Here is a 14198-nt window from a genome sequence, read left to right as displayed (position 1 = left end):
CGAGCGAAGAGCCAACGGCGAAAGCCTCCAAGGGGCCGCCAAACAGCACACTGATCTCGGTCATGCTCCAGAGGAACCAGGTTTTCCTGACTCGTTTCCAAGGTTACGGAAATATAGTCCCGCGAAACGCTATCCGTCCATCAGCGGGGAGAAAGGAGGGGGGAGGAATGGGGAGAACATCAACCCAAAACAAACATGAAAAGAACAGTTCACAAAAATGGAGAAAAATACCCCCAACCCCCACCTTCCCTCGGACACATTTATGCTCTCAGAACGTGCCCGTGGTTCAAAAAGGGAGCCGGTGTTATTACTACAATCCCTGCGCACACACGCCGAGAAGAAAATAAATTAATGCCTCGCCCCCTTCGCTCAGTCAAGGCTGATTCTATTGCTTAGCAACAAACCTAAAGTCCTATTAGAATTCAGCTCTTGTTTGCAGCTTTTAGTTCTGCCCTGTAAATTACATTTATAATGCAGGCAGGAAGGCAGGCAGGCGGGCAGGCAGGCGTCTTAGAGAAAAGGCTTAGTGCGCTCACCCCCTACACTTCACTAGCATGCTCTACTGTAGGAAAAGCTCAGTGACACGACCTCAGCCATCTCTTTTACATACAGTCCCCTGAGCTGCTTGGTAGTAAATAGAGAACCAGCAAGAGAGGGAGAGAGAAACAAAGTAAATACACAAGTCTGTCTTACAGCACACCGTTTCTCTCCATAAAATAAAGACAAAAAGTCAAGTCTTATCTTCATCTGAAAAAAAACCCCATAACAATTACTTTATCTTCCCCAAAACAAAATTCAGTTGTTGTTTAAAAACTCTGGCTAGTCTAAGGGACTTTTCCTGCAGTAAAAACTGTTCTTTTATACGACTTGTTCATGACAGAACAGATAAAAGCAACACATTTTAGTTAGTTTAGTGGCTGTGGGCCTTCAGTATCACGTCAGTATAATATTACTACTGTGTGGTAATTGTAAGTCGCTTGGGTCAAAAGTGAGCTAAATGCTCATTGCCAATGTCATGGAATGGAATGGAATGTGTGGTAAATAGAAAACTCGCACAGCAGAAGTGGAGGGGAAAGGGGGACTTACTTTTGATGCCTCCTCCGCCAGGGATGGGCCTGTCCCTGTCCCTGTCCCCAGGCCCAGAGCTGGGCTTGTTGCTGTTGTCCCGCTGCCTGGCGACAGCCACCGCGATCCCCACTGGCGGGTGCCTCACCTCCACCTCCCCCTGAGCACTGCCTGATCCTCCAGCTCCTCCGCCACCTGGCCCTCCTCCTCCGCTGCCGACTCCATCCCGACCAAAGGACTTGGCGCTGTCGGGCCTGTCCGGATCCCTCTTCAGCGTCTTGCCGTGCTGCTGTGGGGGGAGGTGCTGCACCTTGGAGACGCCAGGCGCCGCCCCCTGGCTGTGGCCGTGGCTGTGGACATGACTGTGACCATGACTGTGAGTGTGATTGTGACTCTGGCTATGAGCGTGAGCAGCCTCCATCTTCATGCTGCCCAGCCCACCAAACGGGCTCCTGCCCCCTGCTGACACCGCTGCGGACACGGAGGCTGTAGAGGAGGAGGAGGTGGAGGAAGAGGAGGAGGTGGAGGTGTGGTGACGAGAGCTGGACTCCCCCGGGAAGTTCCCGCTGTACTTGATGAGGCTCTGCATGGCGGACACCTCCCCTGGGTGGGGGTCAGGTGGTGGCTGTGTTGGGTGTGGGTGTGGGAGGCGCTCGGGGCTGCTGCTGTTGCGGGGAGGCCGGTGGAGGCTGGAGGGGTGCTCCAGGTACATTCGTTTGGCCCCCTCCTCGTCCCCTGGGTGGCCTCCTGGCGTGTGTCCGTGGTGGGCGGCCAGAGCAGCCATGTGGCTGGTGGCGTAGTTTCCCATGTCAAAAGGCTTCCACTTGGACTCGGCCGTGACCAGGCCTTTGAGGGGGTGTTGGGGTTCGCCGTGCAGCGCGGCTGGGTCCATCCCGGCAAAAGGGTGCGTGGGTCGGGACGTCCGATCGCGCTCCCGTTCCCGTTCCCACTCGCGTTCCCGTTCCTGATTCCGATGGTCAGCTTCCAGACCCATTTTGATCATGTGTCTGGACTGGGCAGGGCTGGGAAAGTCCCGGGCGTCGGGGCTGTGCCTGGATTTGCTGGGGCACATGTCAGAGGGCGAGGGGCGTTTGAGGGCGAAGCCGTTTGACCTGATCACCGAGCCTTCCTCCCGCAAGGGATCTCTTTTGTGGTCAGAGTGATGAGGCGGTGACTCGTTTTTCACCAAAGGCCGCCCGTGGTCGACCAGTCCTGTCCGCTCAACCAGAGGGCCCGACCTGTAGGCTTCCCTCTCCCTCTCCCTCTCTCGTTCACGTTCGCGATCTCGGTCCTTCTCCCTCTCCCGTTCCCTTTCCCTGTCCCTGCTTTTGTCGTTTTTATTGTCCCTGGCTTGTGAGGCAATCTGAATGGGCCCCTTCCTCTCGTCGTAGACCTCCACAGAAGGCACGTACGTGGGAGCGATCACCCGGTGTTCCTTTCCCGCTTCCTTGGCGGCCGAGTAGAAGGGATACAGGCTGGGTGGCATGTGGTGAGGGGGTGGAGGGTAGGGGCCAGAAGACACCAGCCGCGGCGGGAGATGGGGCAGGGGGCTCTGTAGTGACGAGGGGACGGAGTAAGACATGTGCAGGGGGCCTCCCGGGACACCAGACGCCGAGTCACACCGCTTCTGTCGCTCCGCTGAGAACGGGTGACCACCGCCGCCGCCGCCAGCGCCGGGTCGAGAGTTCTCGTCATCACGAGGCCCTCGATCCCGCTCTGGCTCCCCACTGGAGCATCGAGTTGACAGGGCGGGTTGGCCGCCTGCCCCGGAGCCACCACTACTGCTCCTGCAGTTGCTAAGCGATGATGTCTGCAGCGGATTCTTGGGCTTGATGTCGGGGACGCCGGAGGAGGCCAGCGGGTGCTGGTGCGGGTGCTGGTGGAGGAAGGCGTGAGGCCACGAGTGCTCCATGGCCGCCGCCTTGCCCAGTCGCTCCGAGCCCGTGATGGGACGCCGCTCGCGCTCGTCCTCCGTCTTAACGTCCTGCGTCAGATCCACTACGCTGTGCGGTCGCTCCTCCCTCGATCGATCCCGCTCCCGCTCCCGATCTCGCTCCCTCTCCCTCTCCCGCTCACGTTCCCTGTCGCGCCTCTGCATCGGTGTAGCCAGCTCCATTTTGAAGGCCTTGTCCTTCGCCAGGTCTCGTTCTCGTTCTCGTTCCCTCTCCCGCTCTCGGTCCCTGGCCGGGTCCTTCAGGCTCTTGTGGGCTGAGAGAGGCTCCTTGTCTCTGGAGATGGAGCTGGACAGGTGGGCGCCAGGGCTGCGGGACAGACTGGAGTGGGAGTGGGAGTGCAAGGATGGCTGCCCCACAGGACTGGGCAGGTAGAACCCTTCTGGAAGAGAGCAAGAGGATGGGTCAAGTTGTATAGTAGTAGTATTATGTGCACAATTAGATTTATGCATGTATTTATATAATATCTGACATGTTATAAAACTGATAACTTGCATCACCATGGAAGAGTAAAACACACTCTCCAGGGATTTCGGTCTTTTGTACAGTAGTCAAAAAGTACTCCCTCACTATTGGCTAGAGAACCCAAGGCCCTCCAACTGTTATAACAGAACAGAGGCAACAACAACGATGACCTGTACTCCACTCTAGAACACGTGGATCTTTTCTGTCAGGATTGACTGCCAAAAAAAATGAAAAAGCAAAGAAATACCTCATTTATCAAACAAAATAGAAAAACAACTCTCCCACACACACACATGCGGAGTGCCAAGCCTGCTGCCCACACACGCTCCTCATGCCAACTCTTTAACACAAAGTGCTAGTTCTCTCTCTTGCTCACTCCACTCACTAAGCGCTCACTATAAACAGCAGCTTAGAATTACACATCAGCGTGGGTGTTACCTGCATAGATCGGCAGATCAAGCTTTGTGTTGTAATCAATAATGACCTTTCATGTAAAACGTGCACATTGAGCACTTAAGAAAAAAATGTAAAAAGCCAAAGAATGCAGACCTTTCTGAGAGTCGAAGAGAGCGTGTTGGCCTAGCTGTGGGTGCTCCATATGGCTGACGGGAATGTAGGGACTGGAGTAGAGACTGCCAGGGAGATGGGGATAACCTGCAGGGAGAAACACACACACATAAACGTTTTGACAGCAATTTAGATTTTTATCCATACCCAAACACACTGCATTATCCTTCACGTTTTATTTTATTGCCATTTTCCCAACACCATTTCCATGGCAAACACCTTTAACATTTCTGGTCAATGTTCTTTTTTTCTCCACTGGATTCAGTCAAGCCATTTTGATTTTTTATCCATACAGTGCATTTCCCTTCATGTTTTATTACAATTTTCCCACCACCATTCCCATGGCAAACATCTTTGCCATTTCTGGTCAACGTTTTTTTTTTTTCCTCCACTGGATTCAGTCAATCGCACACATCCAAACAACAGAATACAAAATGATGTAATCTCCTATCAGTTCATGAATCGCCTTCGAGCCTGCGGGGGCTGCATGGTGGTGTACGGCTGAAATCATAAAACTGAATTATGGAGCTGCGAGCTCCACAGAAAGGGGGTTGGGGGCGTCGGAATTTTTCTCTCATCTGACAGCTGGTCACCAGGGAGGCTCCCATCCACACGGACGGCCGTACACACGCACGCAACAAAAACTCATGAATTTTATCCCAGATTTCCCCAAGGATGCCCCAGCCTGAACAGCAGGCACAAGCACATATGTACACTCCACTCAGACAGAAGCATTCCTCTTAAATGTTAGTTTTAGAAATAGTTTGTTTTAGAAATAGTTTTACAAAGTGCACAAAAAGCTACCAACACGAGCACCGCGTGTATATCCTTCATCAAAAATAAGACTGCCTTCACATGCATCTACCGCATTTAATTCACCTGCGTTCTGGTATGTGTGTGTTCATACATGTGCATGTACAGTAGGGATGGCACAAACCGCACCGAAAACCGAAACCGTACAATTCACACACAAACCGAACCGAACCGTGCAATCCATCGCAAACCGCAATTCATGTACTGCCCGGAAAAATATGTAAAACAGAGATTCTAGGAGTATCTTATCCAGTCTCTCTGATTAAAACATTAGCGCATAAGACCAAATCAGAGGATGACACAATTAATATAATACCATTTTCACATTATAAGCCTATGCAAACCATATGTAGGATATTTAGTGATAAGTCCGATTATTTTAGCCAGTGCACCATTTATCATGAACTAAAAAAAAAGAACCGTAGAGAACCGAAAACCGTGACCTTGACACCGCGATATGAACCGAACCGTGAATTTTGTCAACAGTACCACCCCTAATGTACAGGTATGTATAGTTTGTTTGTGTGCCTGTAGGTGTGTGTACATGTGTGTGTGTGTGTGTAGTGTGTGTTTAGTAGAATCTGCCAAAATGTTGGAGACTGCAGCAGTCCTTCCCATCTCCTTTCAGCCTGTAATTGGGTGGAAGGCTCTGCTCTCCGCTCTGGACTATCTCAGTCTATGTGCAGCCCTCTCTGGGCACCGTGGGTGGCACACGCTCAATGACTATTTCTGGTGTTGCAGCAAGGGCAAAGAGAAAAGCGGTATGGAGAGCAAGACGAGGGGGCAAGAAGGACCAAAAAAGGGAAAAACAAGTGATGGGAGGAAAAGAGAGGAGGAGTGAGGCTGAAAAGAGGAATGGGAAGGAACGGCTGGGTATGTGGCATAGAGATGGTTCAGAGTGCGTAAACCCGACTTGTTGACGATCAGGTTGAGAAAATTTAGGAGTAAAAAAGAAGGGGGAGTGAAAAAACCATGGGGAGAGCAGTCAGTCACACATGTGCTCAGAGCGACGGCTGAACCTCCTGTGACTCTGCTGCACCCTCCTCCAAGCCGGCCAGCCAATGACGGACTGGCTGACTGAATGACAAATGAAATGTTTGTTTTCAGAGCCGCCCGCCATCCCAAACATGCAATTATTCAGAACACTCGCAGGCGTGTCAGACGAGCTTAGCGGTTTTAGCGAAAAGGTCACAAGATGACGGCCGTGACTCAGCCCTGGCGGATTCCACCTCCTCCCCTCCTTTAAAGAGACACGAGTGGATACGCTGCTACAGGCATCTCACCGGCCGTAAATAACAAAAACACCATGTACTGCCTGCCTGCCAGACACACACATACAAGCGTGCACATGCACGCGCACACACATGCAGACAGGTGTGATTGGTTGGCTCTTTTGTTTATGCAGATGACTGGAAGGATCAGTATGTGGCTGGGGCCAAGCTTACAAAATGGCCCTAATGAGCTCTGAGAACAAAAGGCAGGCAATTTAGCCGCAGGGGGAGGTGAGGGGCCGAGGGCATGGATGAATGGGAGAGGTCAAAGCAGCCATCGCATCTCCTTCTGACTGACCACGATGATGGTCTCAAGCAGTCGTTCCCAAACTGGGGGTCACAGAGGTACTGAATTGGGGGGGTGGGGGTGGGGGGGGGGGGGGGGGGGGGGGGGGGGGGGGTGGGGGGGTCATGGACAAAAGGGACATTGCATACAAATGGTAAATCCACAGGTTAACAGTTAACAGCTAACATTATTCCATAAATTGATTAATAACAGCATTGACTTGTATGGTCCTGACTTGCTGTCCTGTGGATTTCTAGCAATATTAGACTATGGTGGATGGGAGGTTGAGAAAATAGTCTAAAGTCCAAAAGGGGGTCCACACTGAAAATGTTTGGGAACCACCGTCCTCCCTCAAGTGCTGTGTGCTCATGCTGTGCTGTTCTCCATCCTCAAGGCTTTCACTCTGGCCCCAGTATGGCCACGGAGGTTAACCTCATCTCTCACTCCTCATCGGAAACAAATCAGTCAAGTGGACAAATCAGACCAAACGAACAGAATCCACCCACAGCTGTACCATAGTGCGTTTCCATGGTTACTTCAAAGAGCCAAGTTGAAAGCTTATCAAGAAGCTTGAAGACGGATGGACGCACATTTCACAAGTCGTGCAAGATGTTTTATAAGTCTAAGATGCTTCAGTAGTATGCTACAGTAGCGGTATTCATAAACAGACCTCATCTGACTTGACAATGCAATAGGTCCTTTGTTTGTCTGTACATCTTATATCTGTAATGAAATAACTGCCCCTCCACCGAGCTGAGAGCTGAGCTCCTATCAGAGTGCACTAGACGTGGAGACTCAAGACAAGCGGAGAGATTAGCTCCTGACAGGAGAGGCAATTAAAACCCCAGTCTCATCGGCCGCTATAGATTAGCGGCGGAGTCATGTCACCGACAATGGAAGGGCATCGCACCAGTGTTTAGAAAAATAATACGGGCTAGGTGCTGCAGCCAGGGCAAAGGGCAAGGGTCATATGATCTTAATGACTGCCGCATGAGTGCTGAAAAGGAGGGGGCGTCGTCCTGGGGCCGTATCGAGGAGCAGAGGGAGGGAAGGTTGGAGGGGGGGGGAGAGAAAGAGAGAGAGAGAGAGAGAGAGAGAGAGAGAGAGAGAGAGAGAGAGAGAGAGAGAGAGAGAGAGAGAGAGAGAGAGAGAGAGAGGAGAGAGAGCACGCACAGGAACAAATCTTCTAATGAGGGCCCATTGGAAGAGCCCGTTTTCTGTCCAAGGTTGCATTCCTTCCACTTGCAGAGAGTAGAGGGAAAAAAGAAATGCGCTAGAGGCTCCAATGGAAAGCCCTTGGCCTCGACTAAAAGCACACAAAGTGCATCGAATGTAGCTCACATCACTATGCCGTGCTTTTCGCACAAGTACAAAGCCATTCAGGCGCCGTGTCATGACCATTTACTGTGTGCAGGTAGGTCACAGACGGGGGTTGTGGCAACAGCAAACGCTCTCTGGTGTAGTTATTCCGATTTCGTCTGTAGCTACTGCGAGTGATGATGGCAGTGTACTGCTGTGCAAAATATACATTTTGGCACAAACACCAACATCTACCAAGATAGTTACACTTACCCTTGGATATCATAGGAGTATTTATTTCAAATACTGCCTTCTCCCCTCTCTGAGAATGAAAGGGTTGGGAGGGAAAGGCATCCCAGTTGCTAAGCAGGCCTGGGGGCAGGCCACTAATAGACACCGGTACCTTTGGCCCGCTGCGGGTGGCGGTGCTTCGGCGGGGGGCTTAAATATAGCACATCTAAGGTGATACGATAGCGCTATGCTGTTGATGGCATTGACACCATTCCTGGGAAAGAACGGAGGACATCCTGCCCGTGTCATGGTACTATATGGACAAAGATGTGGTCGATTTCTTGTGCATGTTCTCTGTATGTGTGTATGTGTGTATGTATGCGTGCGTGTGCAGTGTGTGCGTTTGGGTGAACAGAGGGCATTGCAAGGATCAGAGAACAGTTGAGAAATTTAAGGGCACTATAGGTTAGGGTGTACATACAACCAAATGGAAGACCATGGCTGTGTCTCATATCGCACACTTGTGTCAGTGCACTGACAGTTAGTGCACAGTGCACACAGTGCACTGAGGTCTTCAGTGCATAGTGTCGTGGAAAGGTTCGAGCACTATGCACTCTGCCCTGGCTGGAAGTGACGGCTGAGCATGACATTAGCTCGCCAAAATATCGGTTGGCTACTGTTAACATTGCACAGCGTCCCGTGCTTGGATTTCCATGTCCTTCACCCCAAAGGACAACAATCAGACATACAATACTTTGGTTGGTGTCCCATCAACATTACTTACAGAATTAGGAGACTGTTGACCAAACTCTTCTACTGAACTGAATGCCACATTTCCTCCGTGTCATTGTCAACATGGCCACCGTTTAGTGCGTGCAGTGTCCATCATTCAAGCACTGCATTTTCCGCCATTGTTAGGGGATCATCCTGGCACTTTCAGTGCACTGCCTCAACTGAAATTTTCAGCGAGAGCGCCCTAGGCACTGAAAAACAGTGCCCGAAGTGCACAAGTGCATGATTTGAGACGCAGCCCATGTTCCTATTGCAGTTTGTGACGTCAAATTCTCTCAGAGATTCCACCCAGAGTCAGAGATTCCACCCAGACTGATAATGAAAAAAACTGAATTGGGAGAGGAAGATGAGGAGGAGGAGGAGGAGGAGGGGGAAAGACCATAATCCAAGGAGCAGATTAGGGAGGTTTAAACCCGGTGTGATGGTGAAAAGAAGGGCAGATACACAGCACGTCTTGCAGCGTAAGAATGATTTAGCTCGGCCGTTCTCGGGGGATCCCTTACAGAGGACGGAAGAAGGTTACGTTTAAGTGGGGCACGGTGGAGTAGAATTTTGCTCAAAGTGGAACAATCGGGACCCAAAAACCGAGGGTGAAAAAAACAAAACAGAAAAAGCACATTAGCATTCAATAGAACAAGGGCCCGTACATGGGAATTCTCAACACCAACTCCCTTTTATCAAAGACCTCGAAAGAGCCTCTAAAAACCTCCACTTTTGCACACAAGTGGTGGCGAGGGGTGGTTGGACAGAAGAAAGTAAAGCAAAACTGACAAGAGGGGATGGAATGGGACCCTGCATCTGAAGGGCGGGGGTGGGGATTCAGAGGTGCATGCTCACGACATGATAAAGGTCAAGGGGTCGTTGGTGTGTGTGAGTGTTGGGGGTGGGGGTTGGGGAGGCTGGCTGGCTGGTTGGAGGGAGTGGGAGGGCAGAGGGCCAGAGTTGAACTTTGACACGTCACACTTCATCAGTCAGGCGTCACCTTCACCCAGCAGCATACTGAGCTGAGCTGAGCTGAGCTGCCCACAGGAGGTGCTGCTGCTGCTGCTGCTGCTGCTGCTGCTGCTGCTGCTGCTGCATATCTAAGAAAACACAGCACCACCTCGTCTGCATCACGACAGAAACCAAAGGCTTTGCAACTCCTCACACATATGCATAGAAACAAGTGTGCATACACACTCACTAGCCCAGGCTTTCCCCCCCAAACACATGTAGATACGTGTGCACACACACACACACACACACACACACACACACACACAGTGACCAAGTCTATTTTTGCACACAGACTCAAAACCAAACCACACACAACCAAACCTAGCCCCCAAACCAGCACATACGCGTACATGTTCTCGCTCTCCTTCTCTCCATCACAAACACCACCAGCCTTTCATTTCATTCACGCCCAGTGCCGTTTGAAACCAGAGCCACGCATCTCCCTTGGCATCAACGGGGTCTATCTGAACCCACACATCCATCAGGGGCGGCCAGAGCAGGGAGCTGCTAGCTAGCCTTTCAGCGGGGCTCGCTGCGTGACAGCAACGGCAGACAGCGGCACGGGCCAATCAATCACGGGGCCAAGGGAGACACGCCATTGGCTGACGGACAGCGCGGCTCGGCTCGGTCCAAAGGTGAACGCGGAAAGCGCCATTAGCAGATCTGCTTACGGACACTTAATAGCCAACAACTGACTCCGGGTGTAGGCTTACCTAACTGACGAGAGGAGAGGAGGGGAAACGCAGAGTGGTTATATAAAAACAAAATGGCCAAAGCCGAACGTAACAGGGTCAGGCTTTTTATATTGGTCAAAGTAGTGATCTCTGATGATGCCCACTTTGGGACAAGGAAAGCATAGGATATAATTAAGTGTCGGGTACAGAGTACCAAACTCTGTTGACACAACAGACTTCTTGGACACTTAGGCCTTCATCTCTTTGGTCTGAGAACCATGCTAGTAAGGTTTAGCACAGGCAAAGCATTACCTCTACACACACAGAGACCAGCTTTGTACAATATTTTAAGAAGGTCACATTTTACATCACAAATATCTGTGGCTAGCACATGCAGGAAAGGCACCTTTCACACAACAGAGGAGCTTACATATATGTAATCTCAAAACTCAATCCACTTGCCGCAACATTTCATGTTTCTTGATTACAAGATGGGAATCTTTTGAGGCAGCAAGTCTGTCCTTTCCCTCTGTACTTGACAATCTCCTTGCACAGCACGAATGAACAAAAACACTACACGCATATGTGCTCACACAATAAAATGTGCGGTAGTAAGGATGAAGGACACACAAGATTATTTTGGCTTGTAAAAAAAAAAATCAGGATTCCACAGCTGCCACTAGTCCTATCCTTTCCCTCCCTGCAGTTAATAGGGGACAGGGGCGCCCTTTAGAATAAACATGCATGTTCAAATATTTTCGCAGGGCTGTGGGGATGGAGAGAGAGAGAGAGAGAGAGAGAGAGAGAGAGAGAGAGAGAGAGAGAGAGAGAGAGAGAGAGAGAGAGAGAGAGAGAGAGAGAGAGAGAGAGAGAGAGAGAGAGAGAAAGTGACAGCAAGAGAGACAGAGAGTACACTTCAATGTCAGCTATTCATCACATTTCTATGTAGGCAGAGCGGCGCGGCACAGCACAGCACACAGGCGCGGCGTGATCCGTGCCAAGGCTTTAGACACAATTCATCGGCACTTTCTCTCTCCCCTCCGTGGGGACGCGAGACAAAGCGGCGTGGGTACAAGGCCCTTCAGAAGGCCTAATTAATAATCCACCCACTGCACTGCACTGCACTGCACTGCACTGCACTGCACTGCACTGCCGCCCCCTCCCCCTCCCCCTGTTCCTTTTCTCTTTTCTTGGGCCTTCTTTTCTTGCCTCTTCCACAGACCCCGTTTCCCGTTTTTTTCCCCCTGCTATCTCGTTTGTTGTGTGCAGAAATCAGAGGCGGTTCAAAATGGCAATGTACCCTTTTGTGATTTGAGGTATTATCCTGCAGTCTGAGCACATAGTACAGTTGATTTTTTTCCTCTTTACAAATCGGGAGCTTGTTAGGCTCTGGAGAGACAAGTGTGTTTGATATTAAATGCAGCCGTACAATGGCCATAGGAGGAAAAAAAGGGCATGGCATTTGTGGTGCATTTGTATGGATGTACGTGGGACTTGGTATGCAGAGAGACATCAGCCTAGATGTTGACCATGTATGGCATAGATTCAATGCACTGTTATCAGCAATGAGCATTTATCCTAACAGGAAATATAAAGAACAGGCATTCTGACAGACAAATCTAACCAAAATCTCCCTGGTCCTGTTTTATTCATTGCTTATATTATGACATGATGTTCTAGGGGAAAATGTTATTTTACCAAGCCGGGGAAAACTCAGAGCAGCCTTGATTGTGCACAAACATGCATTATGCAATTTGTTGTTGGCGGCCTAGAACTGACCATGGTCAAAATGCAGCATGATTGGAAAAATGAAAAAAAAACGTACAATTCTTTAAAAGCAGCCACCACTGACCAATTCTGACTGGGCTACTCCCCATGCTGATTCTGCATTGGTGGGCTGAGAACAGAAAAATGAAGAGGCTAATACAGTCATTAAAAATGAATGAATGACTCATGTCCTCCTCATTAGACACTGCAGTGTGTAACTGTATACCTGACAAACAGATTACGAAAAATAAGAACAAGGCAGACCCCGTCTGATCCATTCTCAATCAAAACTCCCAAACTAATATTTAAGTCATATCAATCACTGCACTTCAACACCTTGCCTTAATTTACTCAATTCTAAGCAGTAATTCTCTGCATCATTCTTGAAAAGCACACATCACACAAGCCAAACCTCTACCTTTACCTATACTCTCACTATGGGGTGTTGTAGCTATAACTTCAGCTCTCAGTGTCTACTAATGAACACTAGCCATTTTAAGAGAGAAATTTATTACAAATGGCCGGTCTGACAGATGTGCTCCGTCTAGCAGTGAAATTGCTGGGCTAAAATTGACCATTTTTATTGGTCTCTGAGCAGCCCTGACAGAAGGCTCATACAAATTGAGCCTATTGACTCCAAAATGGCAGAGAGAGAGAGAGAGAGAGAGAGAGAGAGAGAGAGAGAGAGAGAGAGAGAGAGAGAGAGAGAGAGAGAGAGAGAGAGAATAAAGAGAGTGAATAAAAAGAGAAAAGCAAGTACGGTTGTTGAACACCAACTGACACTATGCATTTCTAAGCCCTTAACTTCAGCCTTAGATATGCACTTATCAAAAACACACAAACCCCTGCCTTCAAATATATTCAAGCACGGCTCAGCTCGCACTAGCAGCCCCCCCCAAGTCCCCGGTGGTTTCCTATTCACTGTAATACAGAAACAAGGCAAAAATCCCCTGCCTGTTTTGACAGAGCGTGTCGGCCTCTTCAAATCAACTCCACCGTCCCCTTTCCTCTCCTCACAGCTCCTGCATTTGTGCATCTGGCCCTTTGCTTCAGTCCAGTGAAGCGACAACAAACACGATCATTAAATTCTATACATTGACTCTGCAGTCGACTCTTCCCATCTACAGGGCCCCCTCTCTGCCAAGAAACGGAGAAGGTGGTCCAGCCCAGCACTCACGCTGGAGGCTGCCAGGTAGAGGACAGGGCAGAGCCATAGGGGGACTAGACATCTGTGTTTACTAGGGACAGCCCCCTGTTTTGTATAGGTCTGAGACATAATGGACGATGGGAAAGGTCCCTGTTTTTTCACCACTTTCATGAGTATTATAGCATCATGATCTCATAGTATTGTTGTAAATCAGACCGCAAAAGACACCAAATGGAAAGAGGGTGAGAATGGAGAGATGAGGCAGGAGCAGGAATTGAAAGGAAGCAAGTGGTTATGTTTCTTGTCAGCAACTGGACAACTTCTTGGAACTCAAAAGGTTCAAGCAGAAGCTCTGAGAACATCCAGTGCTCACAACTTAATAACATGACGTGGATGAAAAAGAATGTTCTCCGCCGTGTCCTACCTTCATGTGAGGGCCATAGCTGGGCCATGGGGTTGGGGGGCCTGAAGGGAGGCTCGGAGGCCAGGCCACCAGGGGAGGCGTGGGGGTTGGATCCACCGACGTAGCTGCTGAGGAAACTACTGGAGGCACCTGAAAAGGCATCACCTGAGGCACGGGAGAGGGAGAGAGAGAGAGAGAGAGAGAGAGAGAGAGAGAGAGAGAGAACAAGAGGTGTGTCAGTTAACTGTCAAACTGAGGACGGAATGTGATCCGCTGAATTATGGCATTCCTCGTAGTAGTCTGTGTTTTAAAGAGTCGGAAGGAGAACATTTTAAATCCCCGCTTCAGGCAAAATTCTCTCTGTAACTTAAACAACATGAGTTTGCAATCCAGGAACATTCTGTTCTTTACCATTTACCAAACTTCTGCAGTTTTGAGTCTTACTCAATACATTGCACACACAGCTCTGT

At 49.8% G+C, this 14198-nt stretch overlaps 1 protein-coding gene across 5 annotated transcripts in view; it reads right to left on the bottom strand.

Moving 5' to 3' along the window:
- The window catches only part of tnrc18 (trinucleotide repeat containing 18), a 95242-nt gene that overhangs the window by 54321 nt on the left and 26723 nt on the right, over positions 1-14198 (bottom strand). For 4 of the 5 annotated variants that reach the window (XM_063186531.1, XM_063186515.1, XM_063186536.1 and 1 more), the window contains exons 3-5: positions 13750-13893; positions 4032-4136; positions 1087-3399 (exon numbers count right to left, since the gene is read on the bottom strand). In XM_063186531.1, the coding sequence (XP_063042601.1) occupies positions 1087-3399; positions 4032-4136; positions 13750-13893 (2562 nt within the window). The remainder of the gene's footprint in view (positions 1-1086; positions 3400-4031; positions 4137-13749; positions 13894-14198) is intronic. The other variant, XM_063186541.1, reaches the window with a different exon arrangement.

This window comes from Engraulis encrasicolus, chromosome 2, assembly GCF_034702125.1.
Source record: "Engraulis encrasicolus isolate BLACKSEA-1 chromosome 2, IST_EnEncr_1.0, whole genome shotgun sequence".
Lineage (NCBI taxonomy): Eukaryota > Metazoa > Chordata > Actinopteri > Clupeiformes > Engraulidae > Engraulis > Engraulis encrasicolus.
The sequence above is the reverse complement of the archived record's forward strand: the minus strand, read 5'-3'. Positions and strand labels throughout refer to the sequence as shown.